Source organism: Notothenia coriiceps, unplaced genomic scaffold (assembly GCF_000735185.1).
Source record: "Notothenia coriiceps isolate Sejong01 unplaced genomic scaffold, NC01 NC01_scaffold00037250, whole genome shotgun sequence".
In the NCBI taxonomy this organism is placed as follows: Eukaryota; Metazoa; Chordata; class Actinopteri; order Perciformes; family Nototheniidae; genus Notothenia; species Notothenia coriiceps.
The window spans coordinates 11116158-11141026 of NW_011369951.1; the positions used below are offsets into that span (position 1 = coordinate 11116158).

The window sequence follows — 24869 nt, forward strand, 5'->3', positions numbered from 1 at the left end:
TTGTCACTGTTGCCCATGACAACAGAAACATGATTGCTGATTGGAGGGTGGAGAAGAGATGGAAGGAGGATGGAGGGGGGGGTTGTGACAGCTTCCTGTCTCTGTCAGTGCGGTGAATAGATGACGGGTGACATTTCAACTTACCAGACACAACTAAAAAGGAAACAAAAACACAACAACAAAACCCAAGATGAATAAATAAATAATAAAACAGCATGAAATATACAGAGGAGAGATAAGGAAAATAACAATGTGATGTCAATGGGTACAAACAATCATGTCATTATTTTTTTATAAAACAAGGATATGTCATATTTCAACCTCAACTCAAATCCAAGGGACAATGTGATATACAGCAATACAAAATTATAATCAGTGATCAAGAATGAATTACAAATGTACAGACATAAATGAAAACATTTGATTAATCATCCCTCTTAATCTTAGTGACTCAAGGACAGGAAAAGGTTGGATTAGGTACACTAAATGACAAAAAAATGCACAAAGAATACAATGAAATACACAAGACAGATGTTTCTTTTGCAATTATAATTTTTTGTTGACTTTTTTCCACTGATTTCCAGATATAGTCTAAGGTGATTTTCCCTCTACCCTTAATGAGGTTTGGAGCATCCTGAGGAGCAGCTGCCTCACAGTCCCTCAAACACAGCCTTGCCGATGTTAGGCTGGTTCGTAAAACCACAAGGTGAATGTTAACTGTCACTCTTTGGCCATAAATCTCCCCTGGCCAATCACTCACCTTATCTAATCTGTCTGCTTCAACGGCTCCCACGGAAACATAAACGCTGTCTGTCAGAGTAATGACCACCCCTTCCCTCCGCCCCATGCTGGCCTTTAAAATGCAGATAAGACTAGCATCAAGCGCTTCCAGAAAAAGACGCTCACTGCTATCTGTGTGCGACAATCATGAGAACATACACACCCACAAACACACAAGCCCCTCTACAACACCTACACACATCCATTCATGTGTGTCTAAGCCTTTAATTAGGTAACCCTACCTCTCCCATCCTGCTGTGATCACAGCTGTGGACCTGGAGGCAGAGGTGAGTCTTAAATCTGACCTGGCTACTTTCTGTGGACTGTTCCGCTAGCTTACAGGGCAGAAGGGAGTTTCTATCAAAAAGCTGATCAGAGCGACTGAGGAAAAACACACTGAGCATGATGACCTCCAGCCCAATAGGAGGCATGCTATGAAACAAAGACCACAGCAGTGAGATTCAATTGAGCCTTGCTGCTGTTCAGTGCGACACATCAACACGAGTAGGAAAGCATGCATGATTAATATTAATCATTCTGTAGCATGCTGTAAATGCCCGTCCTTCTCTGGTAATTTGTTCTAATACACAATGAAAGTCTACTCAACAGTTGGGTTTAATCAAATGTAGGGAAACAGAGATAGAGTAGACCAATACAAAGCATCAGTTATATGTTGCAACCAACCAGGTTTTGGTATATATCATCACTGCAACAGCATGCAGTTGGCTGACAGGAAAGTTCTTCCCCCTCGCTCTGTTTTGGCACCAGTTCCAAGTCTCCTTCCAGACCCTTTACATGGGTTATTAGCAACGCTGCTCTGGGGACTGCCATTCCATTCAAGACCTTCCTACACATAAATCACTGCTTATAGCAAACTTAACCAGCTGAGGAAAAATAACACGTTGATTTTCTGAACACTGTCCAATAGGCCTGCAGTCTAAAACAATGTATTTACATTCCTATGGTGGAAGTCCGCTGTTGAAGTTTAATGAACAAAATATTCTATAAACATTATCTAACCACACCAGAACCAGAACAAAATGCCTTTGCCTGATTTTAAGTCTTTCAAAACACACAATCCCCAGTGTACGCACAAACTAAGCAGACTTAACAGCTGAACAGTCCCTCACACTGCTACTTTTTCATGTGGCTCAGATGAATGATTTTACGATGAAACTATAAATACCACTGGTGACTTAGCCAATTATGCGTTTCTTCCATCAATCAATGAACTATTTTACTTGACATATTTATAAGTCCAAAGGAGGTGTAGTAGACTGACAAACGTGTGTAAGACAATAATTCACTGATTAAGTTAGTTACAAGAGCAGAGCACGTTGAAAGACAAATAGCCCAGGGCACCACTTCCACAATGTCCACATTGTCCACTGACAATCTGACCATGGAAGGTGTGAAAAGCCCCCTCCGTCCACACAGAGCTGGATTCATCTCACAAACGTGCAGCTCATAAAAGGGATTTGCTTAGAATTACCGGTACTCCAAAATTGTGAGATGTGCATTGCAAATATGTTATACACTACATACACCATATTGCAATGATAAGCAGATTGAATAATGAAACTGCAGGGAAGGAATTCTAAATCCAACCAGTTTCTCTTTAGAATACAAATGTGATTGTAATTCCATTGGTTTTAACAAGTTACTGCACATTTAGCAGTAAAAAGTTACAAAATTATTATATTATTTTTACACTTTGGCCTTGAATATTGGATTACCCATTTTGTGGTGTTCTACCAATTCCATAGACAGTATATTATTGAGCCGTTCATTGACTACTATGCAGGGACTCAGCAATCTTGCCATTTTATTTGCCTCTTTATGCATTGACCACTAAAATCACAAACTAGACTCTTGCTGCCACATCACTGTTGTCTTCACTACAGCGGGATCTTACTACCTATACATCGTTTCACTGCTTTGGCCTCTGAAGAACTACAATTACCGGGCTTTTCTTTCCTTTTCTGTGCCCGCATCTGTAATTAGAAACATGTCATTTCCGGGCGTGGGACTGTGGCCTGCTTGCCTTTAATTAGCTGGACTACTCAGTGCCCACAGACGGCCTCCTCATGTCCTGGTCTGGATCAACTCAGGGATCTGAAGAAAAGATGGTTCTAGGAACTTTGAAATCTTGGAAGTGCAGCTGTCCATCCAATCTAAGAGTATAATAAGAATTCATAGTATTCATCTTGTGCCTCTAACCTGTACTTACGCCCCAAGAAAGAATTGGCATTTTTGTTTCCTAAATCTATAGCAGAGGTCCTTGTTTACCAACGTTTAATTGATTTAGGTGCTTTTACTCTTGTTTTTATGTCTATCTATTTCTTATAACATGGGGGTTGAAAGGCATAATGAGTGAAAAGAAGGCTAGTGCCTTACTTCTGCATGTAGGCAACAGGGAGTAGGCCTGAGTTCAAGACATTTCATTTCCTATAAGGACAAGGGAGGTTGTAGCCTTTCAAATATGTTACAAAGCTAAAAGAACAGCTTATTGAATTGTGCATCGAGGCTGTTCCCTTTCATTAACTAAGCTTTCATCAGGGATAGGAAGTGAAAAAAGGCAATAAGGGGGGTAGATATATTGATGGATGTATTGGCAGGTGTGCCTAATCTTGCTCTTCAAACCAATCTAAAGATTGCTGTCTTGTGGAGAAAATGAAGAAATAATTGCAAAGGGTAGCCATGTGAAGATGAAGTATCTGTCTTTGTGGGTGGGGGTTGGCACAGGAATCAAATTGCCCTGTCTCTTTATATCTCTGCTGTGTTAACTGCTGGGAGTGACATTAATATGACTGACCTCACCGCAGAAACCTCTCTCCCCCTCTATACTCTTCACCACAATCGCCCCCAGCCCCATTTCCCAACCTGTTCTGCATCAGTGGCGAGCTGCCACCAAGACCCACACACTCACTGTCCCTATCTCCCATACATTCAACCTACCCCTGCTTTCCTCCTTACTTCCCTCACCCGACTCCCTACATTCCCATTAGTTTGCCGTTAAAAGGCCCCCTGTGTTCCTCTGATTCTCAGGAGGGTTTAGGGGTGATCCCAGCCCCCAGTTCATCTGAATGGTTTCTTTCTGAATGTTCACACTCTGTGACCGGCTGCTTTATATTCCAACCGTGTTAATAAGAAGTCCAATGGAGAGGGCCACAGGAAACGCACAGATATTCCATAGGTTCACAAATAGTACTGTATGTCTTAAAACATGACGGAAGACAGGCCTCCGGAGAAATGCCACTTGTATAGGGCAAATTAAATCGATTGCTGTTGAGCTCCCATGTGCACAACTATACAGCTATTATGGATTTTTGCGTTTCTTTTTTATTAGAAATCAATCAGCTAATTGAGAGAGAATAGGTGAAAGTGATGCCCCGATACTAGTAAAGCTGCAGACTATCATTGCAATGTGGCTGGGCTAAATTGCAATTGAATCAGGCTTCACAGTTACCCAAAATAGAAATGCACCAGGAATAGCTGTCCAAGGGGCTGTAAATGAAAATACTGAACAGGGTGATGGTGGTCACAGTATTTTCTCTTACCGTGGACGGTGAGCGAGGCCGATGCCTCCGCCTTGCCCACCATGTTCTCGACCACGCAGGTGTAGGAGCCTACATCGGCTGAAGTCAGACGACGGATCTTCAGGGTGTGGTCTTCACGAATCTCATATCTGGATTAAAACGAATATCCATGTATCAAATGTTGACATATAAACCAAAACTGTGTATAAGCAGGCTTAATGCATCATGCGTCATCTGATGACACTGAACAAATATGTATTTGAATCTAACAAAGAGAGGGAGGATGGTATTTTGTGATGAAAGGGGAGCAGTTGATGAGTCATACCTTCCTTTGGGCAGGTCACCATCGTCTTTCCTCCAGCGCACGGTGGGAACTGGGTCGCCACGAGCCTCACACCTGAACTCCACACTTTGGTCTACTAACATCACCTGGCTGCCTGGGCGACGGACAAAGCTGGGACGTTCTGCATAGATTGCAGCAAAGACATTTAAAAAAAAAAGAAGCAAAGAACAGTTTTACATGAAAAATATTTGTACTTATTATACCAGTTATATTTTTTGCAATTCTTAGTTTTTTTATTTATAGTTAGGCTTCAGAGCCAAGAGAAAAATTAGATGTTCAATTAAATATAGCCATTTTGAAGTTTGAGTTTTAGGTCCTGGGAGGTGTCCTGTAATGAAAATGATGTTATAATGTGAAATAATCTAGTATTTAATTTTTACTAATTTAGTTTTTATACAGATATAACAAGGTAATAAACAATTTACGGTTAATGACAGTTTAAAATGTACAATGTCCATCAGACTTTAACCAGGTTGGTTTATGATTAACCATAGTATTCTCATGCAAAGGGACAAACAAAAAGACTCAAAGCTGGCCTTGCTTAAGTCCTGACAGTATTATTTCAGTATAATTATTTATATTTACAAAATTGTCTCTGTTCTTGCTCTTTCTGACAGATTCACTGAGGAGAAGAGGAATAGGGAGTAACACAAGTGGTGATAAAATCAGGAGTCTGGACATGCTCTCTGCTTGGGACACAGGAGGTCATTCATGATGAAATAGGGTGCAGCTGGTCATAGGAGACACACTGCTGGGGCCAGCATGGGACTCATAGTTAAGTGTGAGATTGGAGGTCAGCTCACACTTTATCTGATAAAGGTCAGTGACACCATTTAGTTCCCTGGGAGATAGACAATGGAATGGAACATCTGGATTCTGTTTCTCAATGCAGACAAACAAGTGTGTGAATGTGTGTGCAAGAGTGTATATGTGTATGACATGTGTGTTGCTTGTATGTGGACAACAGATTAAGATATTCGAAAAGAAGATTTATTACCAAGTACTGTGAGTTCGGCTATTTCACTTTCACGTTCTCCGACCATGTTTGTGCCAACGCACACATATTTCCCAGCATCGCTCTTCCGGGCATTTGTGATCATCAGCTTCCCTCCGCGTATCTAAAGGGAATACAGTAAAGTAAGAGGAGAGAGGCTTATCGTTGAGAGGAAAACAGCAAAATGAAAGTCTGAGAGACACAGTGGGCCTGTGGTTGACACAGAACAAATAAAACAGCACAGCTCAAACATTACAAAACATGTCCTTATTGCATTAAAGAATGTCTGTGAGCACTTACTTACCAAAAGATCATTACAACACCAATATGAAATGTACTCACAAACACATAATGGCTTGGTGCTGAACTGTTGGACTTTTGAGCATTGGGAACAAACTGAACTTTCTCTCTAGCCCATTTTTTTATTTTTGCACTCAGCTACCACTTGGAGTCATTATTTCTATCAGTCGGTCAGTTCCTCCTCAGGGTAAGCTGAGCCAAAGAACACTTTTCCAATCCGACACAAATGCGGATCCCTGAGGAAACACCTGAGGCTCTGCAGGACTGTGAGCACTTTTCCAGTTGCCTCAAAGAGCTTCAGGACACTTTGTCTAATATGTTGCGGAACGTTTTAAAGAATATTCCTCTTGATTTTTACCCCGTGTGTGCATACAACTGCAAGTGAGAGCAAGTACACATACATTCAAGCAAACATGAACAGCGCACACACCCAGCGCTGAATGTGTGTTTGTCCAGGTGAATGTCATGTCTGTTATTTCCCAGGGCTTTGATTACAGGCCAGAGGAGGTGCTTTGTTCTCAGGCAGTCAGAAAGACAGCCCCAGCACAGCCCCCCAGGCCCTTCTCTCAGCTCACAACCATGCCAGTCAGCGCAGAGACAGACAATAGAATGGTGCACCAATGATCTCTTTGCCTTGATGGGGGATTTAGGTTTTAAATGCACATATCAGCGTGCGAGACCCGGGACCACCACCTGCAAGCATGTAATCGATACCCTCATTAGAGTACCTCTGACAGAGAGCTTGACACACAATATTGCAAATGCGTGACTACTATGTTAAACCCAAGCCCTTCTTACATGTGTGTTCGCTTGTGATCCATGATGCCCCTCAGGAAATCTACACCACTGTATTCCACATTATCACTTGCATATGACAGACACACTTGTGTGTATACGTTTTATTTTTCATAAAGACGCCAGGCTGAGTCTAAGATACTTGAAGGACAACTTTGCAACCGGATATATCTTTCAGGTTCTGAGGCATTCCTCAGCCCTACTCCATGTTTAATATTCATGGTAAAGCAGGAGGGCATAGGGACTTGAAGAGGCTGTGGAAGGTTGGCTTATTTAGGGCACCCCGTGGTGCTGGAAGGGTTTGAAGTATCCTTATGTTACTGTTTGTTTGAGGAAAGGCTTAGCAGCTAAAACACTGTGACACTCACAAGGGCCCAAGGTCAGGGCAGACCATACAGCAGAGAAAGAGGGGGGTGTACCGTTGGGTCCACAGGGCTTTAACATGAGGATCCACTTAAGGCCCCGTCCACTCTATCCATACTCCTACCTCTGTGTGGCAGTTTCCCATTCTCCACAGGCATATTTGAAGTGCCAGAGCAGCAGGGACTCTGAGAGCAAGTAAATGAATGCAGCAGCGGCCTTCTTTTTCTGCAAATGCATTATCCAACACAGCAAAGCACACAGGCTGCTAAAAGCCCCAACAATCTGAGAATTATCTCTGCAGTACGGGAGATGGCTTTATCCTGTTGCCTTTTGTCTCATGTGTTTTGGCAATGCTGATAATGAAAAAAAGCCTCTATTCAGCATGCATTCTGTTGGTACACAGGGGTCCTATTTTCCAGGCTGATAATTAACCACAACTATTGCACAAAGGGAGAGGACAATGTGCTGCATTTTGGTTGTTTTGTGATGTCAAATTGCCCTAAGCAGACAATGGTCGAGGCTTAGATATTCCTGTATATGTTTGTTTATCCTTTATTCATAGTTCCTGCAAGACCTGTCTGACAAAGTTGAGAGGAATGCGGCCAGCTGCTGCTAGTGGCACGGCAGCATTACAGGCTGATAGCGCTACCTCACTCTTTATGGCTCAGTGGGAACCTTTTCATAACCACCCCACATGCAGTCATGTGAGATGGCATACAGCATGTCATTGATGTTTACACACAGCTGACCAAAATAGATAGAAAAACAGGAAAGTTTGTTCTGATGTGTCTGCCTTTCTCTGAAGTTGAGTCTCTCTTTGCACTGCAGCCACCAAAGCCAAGTCGACCAATCCCAGTAAAGTACAGTTCAAAGAGTAAACAGTTTGGGAGCTCGCTCTGATCACCAGTGATCACCGAGGAAACTGCACGCTCCAGCATGTTGCACGGTTGGAGAAATGAACTGAACCAAACACAACAATGTAGGCTGGATGAGGGGGGGGCCCTTGGACGAGCTCAGCTGTTCATCACATTATAAAGATCCCCCCCCTCTGCTTGCTCTCTACAGACCTCAAGTCACTCACAACAAATGAAATATAACTATAGACTAACTGCTCCCATCATGATTCTCTACTTCTAATACAGCTTTTAACACAGGAGACAGTCCTGACTCCCATCTGTCACCATAGTTGATTACTCATACTTAGATTATCATGTATGACGTCTAGCACTACTTTAAAAGTGGTTATTTGGGAACACTCAGTTTGTGAGGTTTGTGCTTGACAGGAAGTTTACAGTGAGTAACTCCAGCTGGTCCAAGTAGCTAATTTAAATCCATCAGAGCCTTTTTCATTTCCACAACAGACCAAACAGTGTTGCAGACAAGGACACAACTTTGAGTCATTTAGCCTTTCTCACAGCAGCCGCGTTAACAACATTTACTCTGAGGATTCCACCCATCAGTGCACAAAATCACATAAACATTACACAGAGTAAGTCTTTACTTACACCATGCAGGGGGTAGGATGGATGTTGTTGCAGAAATGATTTATAAACTAAATAAATAGTGTGAACATGTGTTGTATTCAGTGGGACTAAAATATAATTATGGGAAAGGCTATGTGCGCAAGAACCATGCGTCACACTACATGAGTAATATAAGTAAAACCAGAGCTGCTTTGTCCCCAAAATACCTCTCACACTAACAGCATGAGCTAGTTTGTCATTAGTTAAATGAACAATATTAAAAAGATGATTATATTTTATTTTACAGAGTGTAAAAAATGGATGCAATAAGCTAAAGTGTAACAGTGGGCACAGCTAGGTAGCGTAAATACAATAAATACATAATACATGCATGATCCAAATGTGAAGAAAAAGGACAAACAGTATATAGAAAGGCCATAAGAGGTTACTGCGTGGCAGAGATGTCGTGCTTATCAGTAACTACTCACTTAACTCGGGGACAAATATGATTTGATTCTTGTTAAACTAGATTATGCGCTTGTTTCTTTCAATTATGTTGATCAGTGGCAAGACTTGGACTCCTAATCTCCTGCCTGTGCAGCTTAGAGAGAAACAGAGAGGAAGAATACTCACACTGTTTATGAGTAAAATGTGCTTTCAGTGCTCAATGCAAGCAACCTCAACTGGCCCTCAATGAGCAAAACTGTGTTCGATCATTTACAGTGCTCCGATGAAGACAGCCAACAGCGATAAATCACTGAATCAACTTACCCAGTAATGAAAATGTATTGAGCACAACCAGCCCAGGCTGGCTTTCAGCACTGCATGTCAGGCATACAGAGTGGAACATCTTTATTAGTACCTTGTATTCATTATCTGACTCAACTGTAAAGTTAGCCATTGTCAGCATTTGGGGGCCAAACCATTTGAGTTCTAAAGAACTGCAGGATGTGGAGCCAGAACTGGTGGGGTTTACAGGAAAATGGGAATCAGACACTCAGCTCACTACTCCTCAACACCTGCTTGTGTTGGAGTGCTGAGTCAGAGCTTTTACTGTGATTCGCTCAAGCATACGTCCAAACAGCATTAACAGATGCAACTAAGTCTCTTCAACAAAAACAACTGTGTTCCCAAGTTGTGTTTTTTTTAGACATTTTGAGCAGGTATTATTTCAGACCATAGGCTAGCAAGCATGTAGAGCTGATTGATGCTGCAGTGCCGGCTGTGCTGTTGTTTTAATTAAAGCCGAATAATTGGTGGTTTGGTTGCAAATCAAATGTAAAGAGTTGTTTGGATTTCTGCAGGCGCTGCTGCTGACTACAACGCTTCCCCTAGTTGATTTCATCAGCAGGCCATCCCCGATCAATGCACTGCTGCTGACTGAGGGAGTGAAACAGTCATTAAAGGTTGTTGCCACCGAAATAGGCTGCTTTGGGTTCAGTAATTGCTATATGTGAATAATGAGGCATACAAATCAATCTTTCAGCAAACACTGAAGTGTTGGTAATGACTTGACCTGCATCACTGGGTCATTCTATCTCATACATTTAAACACACCATCGTTACATACAAAGCAGTATTCAGGCATCAATAGGATAACCTACGTGTGAGCAATAACAAAGTCACTAAACTTCACCAAAAAAAGATTCTTACAGTGATTCTCTCATCTCGGTCGTCAATGTTTACTCCATCTTTTTTCCACGATATGGTGGGTTCAGGATGTCCACGGGGAGGTTGACACTCCAGGACCGCCGGCTCTCCTGCCGCCACGATCACATCTGCAGGGTTTTGTCTGAAGTCATCACGTAAAACTGCAAGAAAACAGAAATGAAACTTTTAACAGAAAGTCAATACTCCTTTAGGGAAAACAGTATATAAAAAATATAGATGTTTAAATGACACTTTAAGCTGTTGCAACATTAATAAAGCCCATGGCAGCTTGTAAAACAGCAGCCCATTTCCACACAGAGTTCCGCACAGATAATAAATGCTAAGTAAACATATTGATTTAATGCACCATTGAAAACAGTAACAATCAAGCCAAAATGTGTTCACAGGATATAAAATGGACTTAGACTATGTATAAAAGATATGTATAGGCTACTGTTCATAACAACTTGTACAGTCGTATTTAATGGCCTGTTGTCTCTCCAACCTTTCTGACAATAAGCTTTACAACAGAACGATGAACACATATTTGTGCACATCAACATCTCTAATAGCAATGACCTTCCTCTTTGTTTACTGAGCCACAACGACCTTCATGTAATCATGCACAGACACACACACACACACACAACACACACAACACACACACAACACAAACAACACAAACCTCAACACACACCTCAACAAACACAACACACACACAACACACACAACACACACCTCAACACACACAACACACACAACACACCACAACACAACACACACAACACACACCTCAACACACACAACACACACCTTAACACAGACACCACACATCACACACACAACACACACACACACACACACACACACACCCCCACACACACACACACACACACACACACACACACACACACACACACACACACACACACACACACACACACACACACACACACACACACACACACACACTTTAGTGCACAATGATGATGGCCTCTCCATCATCACTTCTTCATCTCTCCCTGACAGTCCATATTTACATCCGTTGCGCTCATATGCTATATTCGAATAGATACAAATCTACATTAGATCCAATCAAACATTGCTGCCTTGCTAAGGTCTTTGCTATAATATGATTCTTATTTGCATTGATTTTCCCTGGAGAAATGCTCTAAAAAATATGACACGGCCATGGATTTTCATTATCCAACATATGAGATCCACACCTTCTTAGGTCTGATTTATTGGTACAAATATGAAACTGAAAAGAAGGTGAAGGTTTTTAAAGAGATGTACTGAGCAATTCTGGTATTCAATTGGGGGTAAATGCAAAACTACAAAACCTGTTTTATCTAAAATCATTAGTCTTGTGTGCCTGCCTCTTCAGAATATTACTTCAGCATCATTACCAACTGGTAGTAGCAACAAAACAGATCAATGCAAGCCTTTTTTCTAAGGGGAAAAGGAACAGCACATCTTTAGACTCCATATCTTCTCACCATCCCAAGCTCTCGCCTCAAAACCATGGGTGTTCGAGCTTTCAGCTGCTCGGCTCCCAGACTCTGGAACTCCCTGCGACTACACATCCGACAGTCTGATTCCATAGCAACATTCAAAACCCAACTCAAAATCCACCTGTTTAAACTGGCATTTTCTTTATAAACTGTACCCTGTGTCCTTTTGTGTCCTTATATAGTCCATTTCCTGTTGTTTGTCTTGTCTTACCCTGGCTGATACTTCACTAAATCCACTGTTTTAATTGTTCCCTATATTGCCCCTATGCCCTGTAAGGTGTCCTTGGGTGATATGAAAGGCGTCCCCCAAAATAAATGTATTATTATTATTATTATTATTATTATCTACTCTGTTATAGCTAAACTGGAGAGAAGAAGCCACCAGATACTTTCTGCAGACAGCGTGCCAGTAATCACTTCCACAGCTTTACTGCACAAGCATATAAAAACCAACGAAAATATTGCTTGTAAATTTCAAGCTGAAATCCAGGCCACACACAAAGTATGCAAGGTCAGCAATCTTGGTTATCCCTTTGTATGTATGGAAAGTAAATGTATGCTTGTGCCTGTGTTTAAGGGATAAAACCTTTCCAGTCTATTGTCTCACGCTCCTCAGCTTGCTCTAAAGTCACCTCAGTCACAGATCAAAGTCAGGCTCAACACAGGACCCCCTCACCTACCGACAGCCAACAAATTCCTCACTAAACCCTTTAAGCACTTAATTGGACATTGCTGAGCCAAGATACTGCTCTCTGCTTCTTGTAACGTGGAGTAGGAGTCCAATTCAAAAGGAGCCTGCTTTTGGAGTCAGATGGGTTGTAATATCTCTTTTGCTGAATACTCCCACCCACACCTTCCTACATGCAGCTGTGACATTACCATCCCTAAATGACCTAGCATAGGAACAGGTCTGATTTTCTGTTGAAGGAATATATTTACATATACATGCAGTGTGCTGTAAACACATGAATGACGATCACACATGTTCTACGCTGACTCTGATCCAACTCAAACTCAGCGGTGCAGCTGTGATGCGAGTGAGCTCATTTGTTAAAAGCAGATACAGTCATCCAGGAATGCAAATGTAAACACTAAACATCCGATCCATTAGAGCACCAGCTCCATTTGATTAAACAGTCTCCACTTCTGTCATGCCTGATATCAGACGCAACTGTTGGAGTGGTCAATTGAAACACTCTGTATCCAGGCAAAAGTTGCCCTTGAATATCAAAGGGGGTCAATATAATACTCATATTATACTTATGCACATTTTGTTAGCGTGCAACACATCTATTTTTCTTGTTTTTTCTTAAAAGTATACAGATATTGATTCCGAATGTTTGAGCAATATCCTGTTGATCAAGAGTGTTTACACTAAAAAGTTAAAGAGCACATGAGAGAATTCAGTTTGTAGTGCCTCACTAAAGCTTTCATTAAACGCTTGGTTGAGCAGGTTGAGTAACTTTAACGGTGACATTAAGTGCACATGGTCTCCTCTCAGTTGGTCTCTACCTCCCATGCTGGTTTCACCGGAACTCTCACAGCTAACATGCAGATGCATCTGTCCCTCTGAAAAATAAAAAGGGATGTGTGTGGGGAGGAAAAGAGGAAAAAACGATGCTGTATTGACTGGTTGGAGGCCCGGGGGACAGCTGGCATCATCCAGTGTTTACACCCACAGCGCTGTGACCTCCACCCCTCCTTAGCAGCACTAGCTCCCCTCACCTCGCTGCCCTCAATCCTCCTCCACACCAACACCTCTTTGTTATAAACACAGCTGAGTGTAGCGCAGCAGACAGCCACGAACATCTGCGTAGTTGAAAACAAAAATCCTCTGGGATAAAGGCAAAATGAGCAAGAGAGAGACAGAGGCAGCCAGACAGTCTGTAGGAGAGACAGACGGACACAGATCTGGATGGGGCACAAAGCCCTAACTCTTCCGCCAGAAGCCCTGTCAGATCCGGAGCTGTGGTAGAACCGGCTGCCTCTGGCCCCCCTGGTTTAAATAAGACATCCAGCATCCCTCCTTCCTGTATACATACTGCATAAGGCCCCACTCGCCTGCCTCCCTAGCTGATTCTGTTCAAGGACCCAGCATTTGGTGGAAAAAAAGGGGATAAAGAGTCTCTCACAATGTGTGCTCTCCTGAAAGTGTGTGTGTGTGTAGTGTGGTCTGTGTCTGTGTTTGGGATAATGAGCCTACTCTACCATTCTGTCTCTCTAGTGAGCCTGCAGCTGTCCCCCAGCAGATAATATGTCCTGCGCTACTAACAGGGAGGCCAAACTCAATGTGTGTGTGCGTGTGTTTGTGTGTGTACAGAGAGATTTTCAGTTTGTGGCTTAATATGTGGAAATGGGCCAGAGTCACAGGTCCCAGCATGAAGACGCCTCTTTGTCCGTCCTGGATTTGCTCAAATATGCTGATGATAGGATGAAAAAGAGTGAATATCCGGACTTGGACAGATATCAATACGCTTTGTCAAGGTAAAGGGATACACTCTGCATTGCATATCCTCTTTTCAGTAGTCCAAGAACAAAACACATCCTATCTCATCTGACTGACATGCCTCGATGCAAGACAAACGGCTGACTGTGCATAACACAACCATATCTATCAAAGCAGAGGTTTAGTTTGCACTGACAAACATGTGTTGGGCCCTGCCAAGTCCAGTACAACCACACTCCACTGTGTGTGATAAATCGCTCGCCAGAATCACAGTAGCAAATTGGTTCTTTGCTGAGGCTAAAGCAATTAGCTGCCATCATTTCTTACATCCAAACCCTCCTTTAAAAGGTCAGCTAAGATGGCTGCTCTGTGCTTTGAAAGCTCCCAGGTTCTTCACCCCCGCTGTCCACCCACGCGCTCACACATAGGCATCAGCACACACACACTATTTTCCTCAGGAAATTGAAAACAGATGTTTAAATGTCAAATTAAAATGAGATTCCCGCTCTGCCCCTCCAACATTAATGAAAATGAAGATTTAATGCCACACACAAGTCTGGGTGGGAAGATCAGATGAGCTTTATTCTGAGGAAATTAAACCGAGTACAACAAGCTTCCCTGCAAATCTTTGGGAGGATACAAAAACAGACCCACCAGGGAATTCAAGATTTATCAGAAGGCACCCGGAGTCAATCCTGCAAACAGAAAGATCACAGCGTGGGTCTCGCCTTTGGCTTCAGATTTTTTCTTCGAACAGAATGGACATGGCTTGCCCCTTAAGGGAAGCAGCATGTAAGAAGGTAAGGTAAGAGAAATAAAGAAAAAATGAAAGATAATCCATCTCTCTACCCGTTTGTCTCTCTTCCTGGTTTCCTGAAAGTAGATCTGCTTCTTTTAAACTGTTTAATTTAGTCCATTTGCTTCACAAGCTGTCACAATATTAGGCTTTTGGGAGTCAGACATCAAATATAAACTGGTAATATCCAGAAGGGATGAATGGAGAGTATAACAAACAGTAAGTCAAATATCAAATCGCCTAACAGTCAGAATTAGTAACTGCTGAATGCCTCAGCTCTTACTTTTCCATTAATGTACTCTTTTTAGAAGACAGTCTGAATAACAGCAAAATATAAATGAATATATTAGAAAAGGGAATGGAATGCTATTTCACATCACAAGATAAATGTCATAAATTCTCACTAGCTGACACATCTATGAGTATTAAACTAAGCCTTACATTGACTGGGCAACCCTCCAATGCATTTCATACGACAAACATGTATGCTTTACGAGTGTTGTTTATGCCATAAGCAAAAATATACCTTATTCAGCTCAGTTCTTCCATATTGATGCTATATCTACACCTTGCCTCCAGCTCTGTCCTGTGGGACGAACACCTCTCTCATTCTCTCCCCCTACAACTCTCACTTTGTATCTGAATTTATCTCACCCCTCTCAGCTATTTGACCCCCTATCTTACCTCGCTGTCAGCTCACACACACTGAGCGGCTTACATGAAAGAAAGGCTCAAAGCCATGCCGTTGTAACCCTTGCCACTCTATTGCAAAAGGCTGTTGCAGGTGGATAATTTGCCAGGGGCGTGTGTACAGTGTGTGTGAGTTTGGATTGTGTACATCTGTAGTTTTGCTGTTGGGTGTGAAGATATAATAGGTCTTCTACTGTACCTAGGTTTATCACTGCCTTCTCCTCCCTCCTCCTCCTTCTCATTCCCCAGTTCCCCCCTGACCCCACCACCAGCGAGATGAGATTGGACATTGCAGACTCCCCTCTCTTTCTCTATATGGCTCTCGTTCCTTGGCTCTGAGCTCATGCCATCTTGCCTGGCCTGCAGACACTTGATCCTACCATGCAGCATAATACTGTCTGAGGTAGATGATCAAAGATATAAACTTCACAGCTATACGCAAATACAGAGATAAAACTGAAACTGAAGGAAGTTGTAAATAATATCACAAGCTTCCCACTGCACAATGTGTTGTTATATATTAGAATTACATGTATACAATACACATGTAAATCACGGAGAAAACCATAGCACCTGGCTAGACACCCGTGACATTCAATATGAGGTCACATCTGTAGAGTCACATTGGTAAGAAAAAAATTGACAGCCTAAGTGCTTAGTTGACTGCAAGACGCTTTGTGGACACCGTAAATATGTCAACAACATCAGACAGACTGTTACCCAACTGGCCTTTAGGGTTTGCACCTGCACACCCCGGATGCCATGAGGTCATCCTCCAGATTCACAAGTGATGTCACTGAATGGAGACAGGATGCCCTTATTAACTCTTATAAACACTCAGGGCCGGAACAATACACTCATAAGAGTCCATAATACAGACACTGCTTTGCCTGTTAACATTTTCTCTCAACATGTCTGACTTGCTTTGGTATGGAAATTTGATCAAAGGGAAAAACTAAATGTTTTCTAAAATCCTTTGAAGATATCTCGACCGTTGCAGATCCGTTGACACTGTGTTTTGATCAGCATCCACAGAGAGTGAACAGCACATGTGCTACTTACTGTAGCGATATACAAAAGCAAATGTAAACTACGCTGTGTAGGGAAACTAGTCAGGCCCTTGTGTGTGGATTGAAACAGGGGTAAGTTGAGGGGGGTTTAGGCATTTACTCTTTACTGTGCCAGGTGATTACAGTCTATACCTGGCATTAGCACCAAGGGCAGATGGCTTTTTGGAGACTTTCGCGGCACAGCAGAGAGCACATCTGCACTCACTGCAGCCGAATGAGGCTGCAAAACGCAGAGGGTAAATCTCAGTGCTTCATCCTTCATATTACACACTTCAAAACACATGTAGACCTCATGCACATAAGTATCCAACAGCAACTATATCCGATACACGAAGAAACGCACGCACGCACGCACGCACGCACGCACGCACGCACGCACGCACGCACGCACGCACACACGCACGCACGCACGCACGCACGCACACACGCGCACGCACACACACACACACACACACACACACACACACACACACACACACACACACACACACGCACACATAAAGGAAACCTTGCCCCACCGCCGCACAGACAGAGAGGCCATTGAGTGCCTGTGTTTGTTTAAACGGTCATAAGTCTTCTCGTCAGGCTTGGAGAAAGAGATGGCGTTTGGCGAACACGGCGAAAGGCACATAGGGCAGCGGGGAGGCGGGTTTATGTGAGTGACTGAGTGAGTGAGTGACTTGGCACCTCATAGTTATACAATAAACAGTTTCTGTGTGATTTGAGTGCTGGGTGAGCAGGAGTTGGACTTAAATAAAAAGTATTTCGAGAGCTGGGAATGCATAGGCAGGAATGTCGGATGAAAAAACGCAGCTTGAGAAACGACTCCCTTGCTATACAAAAATGTTCTAAAAAGGAAAATATCTCATAAAAGCCTTGCTGCCACAATGCAAAGTGTGTAATAAACATCTGTATGGGATTATCACATTAAAATGTAATGATAAAAACAAAGCCATTTGTGGATTTGTCAGCTTTTGACAGATCAGTCAGACTACTGTCTGCATATGAAAGTGACTTCAAGGCAAGTGTGTTACCTGTTGTGGAAAAACAGAATCAAGTTTCTTGGTAACTGTAAACATGTATCGTTTTCTCATTAGGGACTGGCCAAGTTAAATTAAAATATTCCCTTTACACAGCATAGAGCTATTGCCAATGGATTACATTCTATTTCCATCCAGTTTCACAATGCAGTAAAATAATAATGAGGGAGATAAAGCTGGAGAAATTAGGTAAACCGACACTTTTTTCCTAGTGGAGAATTGCCTTTATTTGCAAAACCCTTGTAACAAAAGACGACTCAGCGATAGCAGCACTGCAGCAGTCAGCATAGTATTAGAAGCTCTTATGATGAGTCCTTTAGCAAGCCATGTTAGGCTGGACTCTTCTTTTTAGTTACAAAGCCATATGAGTCAGGCCTGTCTTTAGTGATGTGAGTCTTGTAGCACTCCTTACTCCCTGGGGACGAGGAGGACATGAGAACCTTGTCTATCACCATTCACTGTACAACACAGTCTGAGCCTGAAGCTCTTTGCAAAGAGATACAAAAGAGCAGATGTAACACTATAGTACACACACACACCTACACCTGTAGAGAATGCTCTCTCATTCTCTGCCTCTTTTTTCCTCTCACACACAACATAGACCGAGGCTAGTGGGCTCTGTTATCTGCCCTTTGTAAACCGTGCCAAGGGGAATAAACATATTCATACAATACACGCAGAGTGAAATATGGTTGTGCCATCTAGAAGACATGAGACAAATCAATATTCTCAATGTATTTGCAGCTAGTATATGAATAAACTCCCAATGATAAGCAACACTCTTTAACTATAACATTCAAAATAGCCTACAATCAAAAAGATACAAAATGATTTCTAGTTTTTCTTATAAATTGTCTGCACGTTGGTTACAACTGTCTCTCAGCCTAACATCTGTAAGTTATTTAAACTCTAAGATGGACACAACTCAGAGTAAGAAGCATTCTCATGGGAATCATTTTCTACTAAAGAAATTATTCCTATAAAAATAGCTGACAGTTTGTTCTGTGGATTATCCAGAGTAATTTGATCCTGGAAAAAGAGGCTGCATTTCAATTTGCTAAATGTAATTGTTCAACTCTGTGAGCTTTTCGTTGTGTTGTGGTAGAGGCAGACATCCCAGGGATTGATATCTCAAAACCTGGACATAAAACCAGCTATCTGCATGGATAAATACTGCTTCAGTTGAGTGAAAACATAGGTTTGATGTCGTTTTGGTGAGCTGACCCTTTTTAAACTCTTTCCCGTTTTCTTTGCCTCAGAATTTGTCCACTTATTTTCCTCACTGTTGTTCTCTCTGCTGTCTGTGTTCAGATTTACTAGACTGTGCTAGTCTGTCTGAGTCTTCACAGTGTAATAGGATTTCATACAACACCGAACTGGTGAGAATATGCAGATTGCACATTTGTCACCATAGAATGCTCAGACAACAAATCCCTTTACCTCCAGAAAAGCAAGCAGAAACACGCCATGGAATATCTTTATCCGCTCGTGCCCTAATCCTGCTACGTGTTTTACACAGCTCAGTTCACATTGTGTCGGTTATGTTTGCTGACAATATCTCCCTGTGAGCTGGCCTCCCGCCTGTGTGGCCCCAGCAGTTAACCCTCTCCCAGCATCTGCAAAGATGAGGGCCTTATTAAAACAATCTTCCCAATTAACATTCCAGGCCCCTGGAGCCCAAGCAGCCCTCCCCCTGAACCGCCTCCATGTCTGACCCCTCCTCAGCTCTACAGTGACAAAGAGGCTGTGTAGGAGCAGGACCAGCCACGGGACTCTTGAACGTGACTGGACAGAGAGCGGCAACTTGGTTTTCCTTTAGACTATAATCTGTCTGTTTTTATATGTGTGTTAATCTGTGTAGCGTGTGTGAAAGGCAGAGAGACTGAGGAACAGAGAGGGTTGATACATGAACGGATAAATGAGTTACCATCAGTCAGGGCGGCACAGTCATCACAAACGCTCCTAATTTGATGTGACACGCAATGATGTGGGCTCATTCGCAGAGGGTGGATAGCTCATGATCCCAGGAGGGGTGGAGAACTGTAAGAGGAGCCTGTCAGCTATAGCTAACTCACACCATCAGAGAAATTACATCCATAAACACAGCACGCTTTCCTGCAGAGGGCCATTTGACCTGCTGCTTACCCCCATCTCAGCATTTTAGAACACAAACATATGCTGCAGATCTTTTCACCTCTTTATTAGCCTGAGATCTAAAGACCAGATTACAGGACGCTCTCAAGTCTCTTACTCATCTTCCCAAAACAAAGATATATTATCTACAAACAGCAGAGACTGACACAGTGTTATTCTATAGTGGTGCTGTGCAAACAGGACCAGGGAAGGGGGAATCATATCCTGGTGAGGAGCAAGAGATGAGACATTTAAAATGACTGCGGTTCTGGCTTATTTTCACGTCATAGATAATGGCAATCGCAAATATTAAACAGCTTCTGTTGCCTCAACTCAGCAGGACATTCCAGTGGTTATTGTAGACAGAGAACTTGGCAATTGACTTTGTTTGAATGATCATTCATGTACAGGAAGGTGTGCTTGCTTATGTTTTAGTTCTCTACTGCCTATCCTGCCAGTCTGTTTGGCTTACACCTTATTGATGCATACTTAATGAGATCCGGTGGACATGCGGCGCACGGATATTCTCTCTGTAACAAATGTCAAACAAACTAATTCAAAGCAGAAAAGTTGGAAGCTGTACATTTATCCTAAATTGGTATACTGGAAATCTTAGCGTAATGTACTTAGTTTCTAATAGGAGTCTAATTCGATAGCGGTTTAGGAAACAGGGGAGTTGAGCGATTGTTTTGGAGAACAGTGTGTCTTAGTCGGGACAGGATCATAAACTAGGATTACATCAGCGGCTGTTGCAGAGATGACTGGGAAAGAGTAATTTGATAGTAGCTGTGTGAAGGGAAACCGGCAGGCACAGAGGAAACTGGGGAAGGAAAAAACACAAGGGGATCCAATGTAATGTTACAGCAGATCCCTCAGCCTTTCGTCATGGCCACTTTCATTCCCACCATGCTGATCCCTCTCCAATCACTTTACCAGGCACAGGGGAGACGGGGATAGAGGGACGAAGGAGGAAAAGGTTGTAGGGGTTAAGTAAAAGTGTAGAGGTGGGGGGTCCTTCAGAAATTAAGGGGGCGCAGGAATTATAAAATGGGTGAGACAAATTAAATAAGGGTGCTGGAAAACATGTGCTGCAGCACCAGAAGGGCACATCTTTGTCTGATCAGTTGCCGTCCCCATATCAATGGCTTCCACATGGACTGTAAACTCTCCCAGATGGACCCTGAGAAGATGAAAAGATGGCCGTATCCCTATCGGAGAGGGGATCTGTTACAGTGGGAAGAGATATCGAAAGGAAGGAGCGAGGGGAATGCTGGCGGAGTTACTGTGCCAGAAAGAAATAGAGAGCTGACATTTCATCTTTAGCACTTGCTCACCACGTGAGTGTGTACGCCCACGTGATCATTGCCAAACGCTTTAGTGCTATAGCTTTTCACTACATTTGTCAAGTTCCTTTACATGCAATATCGAGCATGGCTGATGCCAAGGGGAAAGGTTTGTAAGTGCGCCAGAAATTACCCTGATCCCTGTGAAATTGACACTGTGTAAGGTTTCAAGACTGATGTTAAGCCCTGGATATTCCATTTTAAGATTTTCATTAGATGAGGCACAGACAAAAGAAAGATCCCTTCAATTTTGTACCTTTGTTTTATGGTATGCTTTGCTACTGGAACATCCTGGTGAGCTGATTTATGATCTCTCTCCCAAGGGAACAAAGCTAACCAGAGTGGCTGTGGAAATGTAAGGCTACCGCACAAACTTTACTCGGTAAAGGTACTGTCTTCCTCTGAGTTCAATCTTGGCAGCCTGAGACTAGCCAGACGGATAGAGACGTAAAGGTGGATATGTTTCTTTGCTATAGTTTCCTGACTTCTACTTTAGCCTCGACTTGGAGACTGAATCGAAAGTCCATCTTACCCATTGTTTAATCAAAACGAAAATGCTTATTGTTTTTCATCCAGTGCTTAAGTCCAAACAAATCACATCTGTTCAAATCATTTTTACATGCAATGTTGTGATGTTGTGTAATGTAATAATCATAGAAACATTTAGAAAATTGTTAAGAGGTGATGGACAACTGCTGGCTTTGCTGGGTTACATTAAAAAGGGAATATTAAAATATGGTCTCATATATTTTCAATCCCATGGCTCTCTCTTTAATACAGATGGTCATAATGTATGTCTTCAAAACATAGACATCTGAAACATGTATATATGAACAGCTAATCACATTGAAGATGCTTCCTCTGGCAGTTAATCCCCTCGGGAAGAAGTCAGGCCTTTGCAAGTATAGTATAAAAGCTATCAAATGTACAATATAAGGAAGTTATGAAAAATCAGCCATTAGCATGTTTCAATTGTCTTTTAATAAGGGGCAATTTATCTTCCTGGTTGGACTTATTATTTTATTATAAAATGTTTGTTTATCTGCTGCCAAATATGTTGTGGCTGTAAGTACTGTGGGAATGTTATTTTTTTGTTCTGCCAGAAGGCCTTTTTAAAATGTCAATTCAAAGACAAACAATTTAGAAGCTTTCAATCCTGACCATTAAATCTTATGTATCAAACTTGTTCTGTACTGTATTGCTGAGCAGGTGTCTACAGGGACAACCACCGGAAGGAGCAACCTCTAGTTCACCCCTTCATCCAAAATCCTGCTCAACATGGATGCCATTCCTAACATCCAAAGGCATGTGGTCAGCCAAAAGCCCCCGTGCATCGTAGACAGATTACTCTGAAAGGAAAAGAAGAGCCCATCTGGAGCAGAGGAGGGGCAAGAAACAAGGGGGAGAGGGAACATTTAAGAAATGGAGGAGAAAGAACTGGCTGGGTGATTTTGAGGATAAGGGAACGCAGGGCGGAAATACAGAAGAGGATTCAGGGTTTGGAGAGGGGACAGATGTTTGTGTTTTTCTGCCAAAGGGGGATACTTTCAAGGTCTGGTCTGTTAAAGCGCTGACTTGTATTGCTATACAAATCAGGCAATGAGTGGTGAAAAAAAAAAAAACCGCTTATGTGAAGGACAGTTTGTAATATTTTGTAGAAAAAAATATCAAATGATAAGTGAAATATCACCGAATGAGAGCTTAGGTATCATACAGTGTGTGTTAGACTCCAGGTTTGACACACAGGTTTGATGGAGTCACTGGTTCAGTGTGTGTTTGAGATCAGCGGCTGTGTGTACACACAGCAATGTGTTAGGAGCGGTCGAGTTGCGTGGTCAGATGTACATCTGATTAGCACCTGCTGACCCAACCGACTACACGCTCATGGAGCAGCAGAGCCAGACGTATAACAAGCACCCGTGAAAGCAAACATGAAACACACTTCTGCATGCCAGCAAACAAACTGTCCCCTAGCAGAGAGTCCACTCAACCGTCATCTTTTCCCTCAGTATCTCCACAACAAATTGAACAACAGAGGTCGGGACTCAGTGAACAGATACATTCTCCCTCCGTTCTCAGCTCTCCTGAGATAAGACATTCCTCACGTGCCTCACATGGGGAGACGATTTACCACAAAATGCTGCCACTGCCTCCCCTATGAGGAAATCATCAAATAAATCCATGTTTAGTTTCTGCCAGGGCCAAATATGCCGGAAAGCCATGATAAGAGTGCATGCCGCTAAATAGCTACATTGTGCTCAACAAAGGGGAAAAAGCAAATCAGGGAGAGGATGTGATGGGGCTTGTTGCCCTCTGGATCAGCAGATGAGGGTGTTCAGTTTGTTGTGGAGAAGAACAAAATAAAACAGAGCAGTTCATGTCATGCGGGTGGCATGTGGCTGGGAGCACAGGCCATATGGGTGACATCAATAAAATATTCCCAGACTAGTTCAATAGAACACAGGGACTGGACATATCCTATAGTCTGACCAAGTGAACGTCTTTAAAGGCAAATATATTGTGAAGCTGTACAGGCGATAACACAGATGGCCAGACAAGTTTGACAGGCTTTTCAAGTTTCCATTTGACATGAATGGCTTCTTTTTGGAATGTGGCACACTGATTACATTATGTCTGAATGGAAAACTAACTAAGCACTGCACATTTCTTTACTAAAAACCCAATATGACATGCCCCTGCAGCCAATTGGACTTGCCAGCAAAGTTTAGTGCTGATTACAAACATTCCCCCCTGCAGTACCAAAGTCCACATGCCATCCATTGTCTGAGTCCCCTGCATGTTGTCTGTATCTGGGAGAGATAGCATCTCAGCAAGCCCTCGCTGTGGAGCTATGTGGCTTTCCGAGGCCTCCAGAGCCTTTGGAAGGCAGCACACCTGCACAGCAGACAATAGCAGTGGCTCCTAAGGATTCTGCTGGTCTTTGAAGTGGCGATGGATGTGAGCTCAATACCTCAGGCCTCCTCTTTTATCACGCATCACTCTGCGGTTTCAGCATGAAGCCTTTGTGACGAGAGAAGGCTTGGAGATGAGACGACCACAGCTTTTAAGGACGCTCAAGTGTTTGGTTGACCAGCCATTCCACATCACAAAAGGTGCTCATATGAGATGTACACAAAGCAAAATAAAGACTGAAGGGGCTACATGCACTCTAGTCAGGTATTAAAACAGAGACAATGAATATACACAGAGAGGGAGAGATGTATCATGGAAGATGACCCAGGAGCTACAGTACGTTTGGGGAGGGAAAACACCACACAGAGAGAACAATACATTCAACTCCAGAGCATCATAGTCACATCTTATATCACTATCTTCAGTCTGGTGTGTTGGTGATTCGAATAAAAGGCCTTATTTGCATAAACCAGCTGTGAAATATAACGTCATGAAGAGCAGTTGCTCTTTCGATCATGGAAAACCTATGAATTATTCGAGGCAACTTGATGGCAACATCTTTCTCTCCTCCTGCTTCCATCCCGGTCTCGTAGTTATCTTTGCCTCGTTTCTTTCGAACTGCTGCTCTGTTATTCTCTTTATATCATTTTTTGTCTCATTGCGTCTTCCCACTACCTCTTATTGTCATTCTGCGGGA

The 24869-nt window shown here is 42.6% G+C and overlaps 1 protein-coding gene across 4 annotated transcripts in view; it reads right to left on the reverse strand.

Moving 5' to 3' along the window:
* The window catches only part of robo1 (roundabout, axon guidance receptor, homolog 1 (Drosophila)), a 173537-nt gene that overhangs the window by 37099 nt on the left and 111569 nt on the right, over window positions 1-24869 (reverse strand). For all 4 annotated transcript variants that reach the window (XM_010796292.1, XM_010796291.1, XM_010796290.1 and 1 more), the window contains exons 3-7: window positions 10231-10388; window positions 5660-5780; window positions 4645-4783; window positions 4341-4468; window positions 145-153 (exon numbers count right to left, since the gene is read on the reverse strand). In XM_010796292.1, coding sequence (XP_010794594.1) covers window positions 145-153; window positions 4341-4468; window positions 4645-4783; window positions 5660-5780; window positions 10231-10388 — 555 coding nt within the window. The remainder of the gene's footprint in view (window positions 1-144; window positions 154-4340; window positions 4469-4644; window positions 4784-5659; window positions 5781-10230; window positions 10389-24869) is intronic.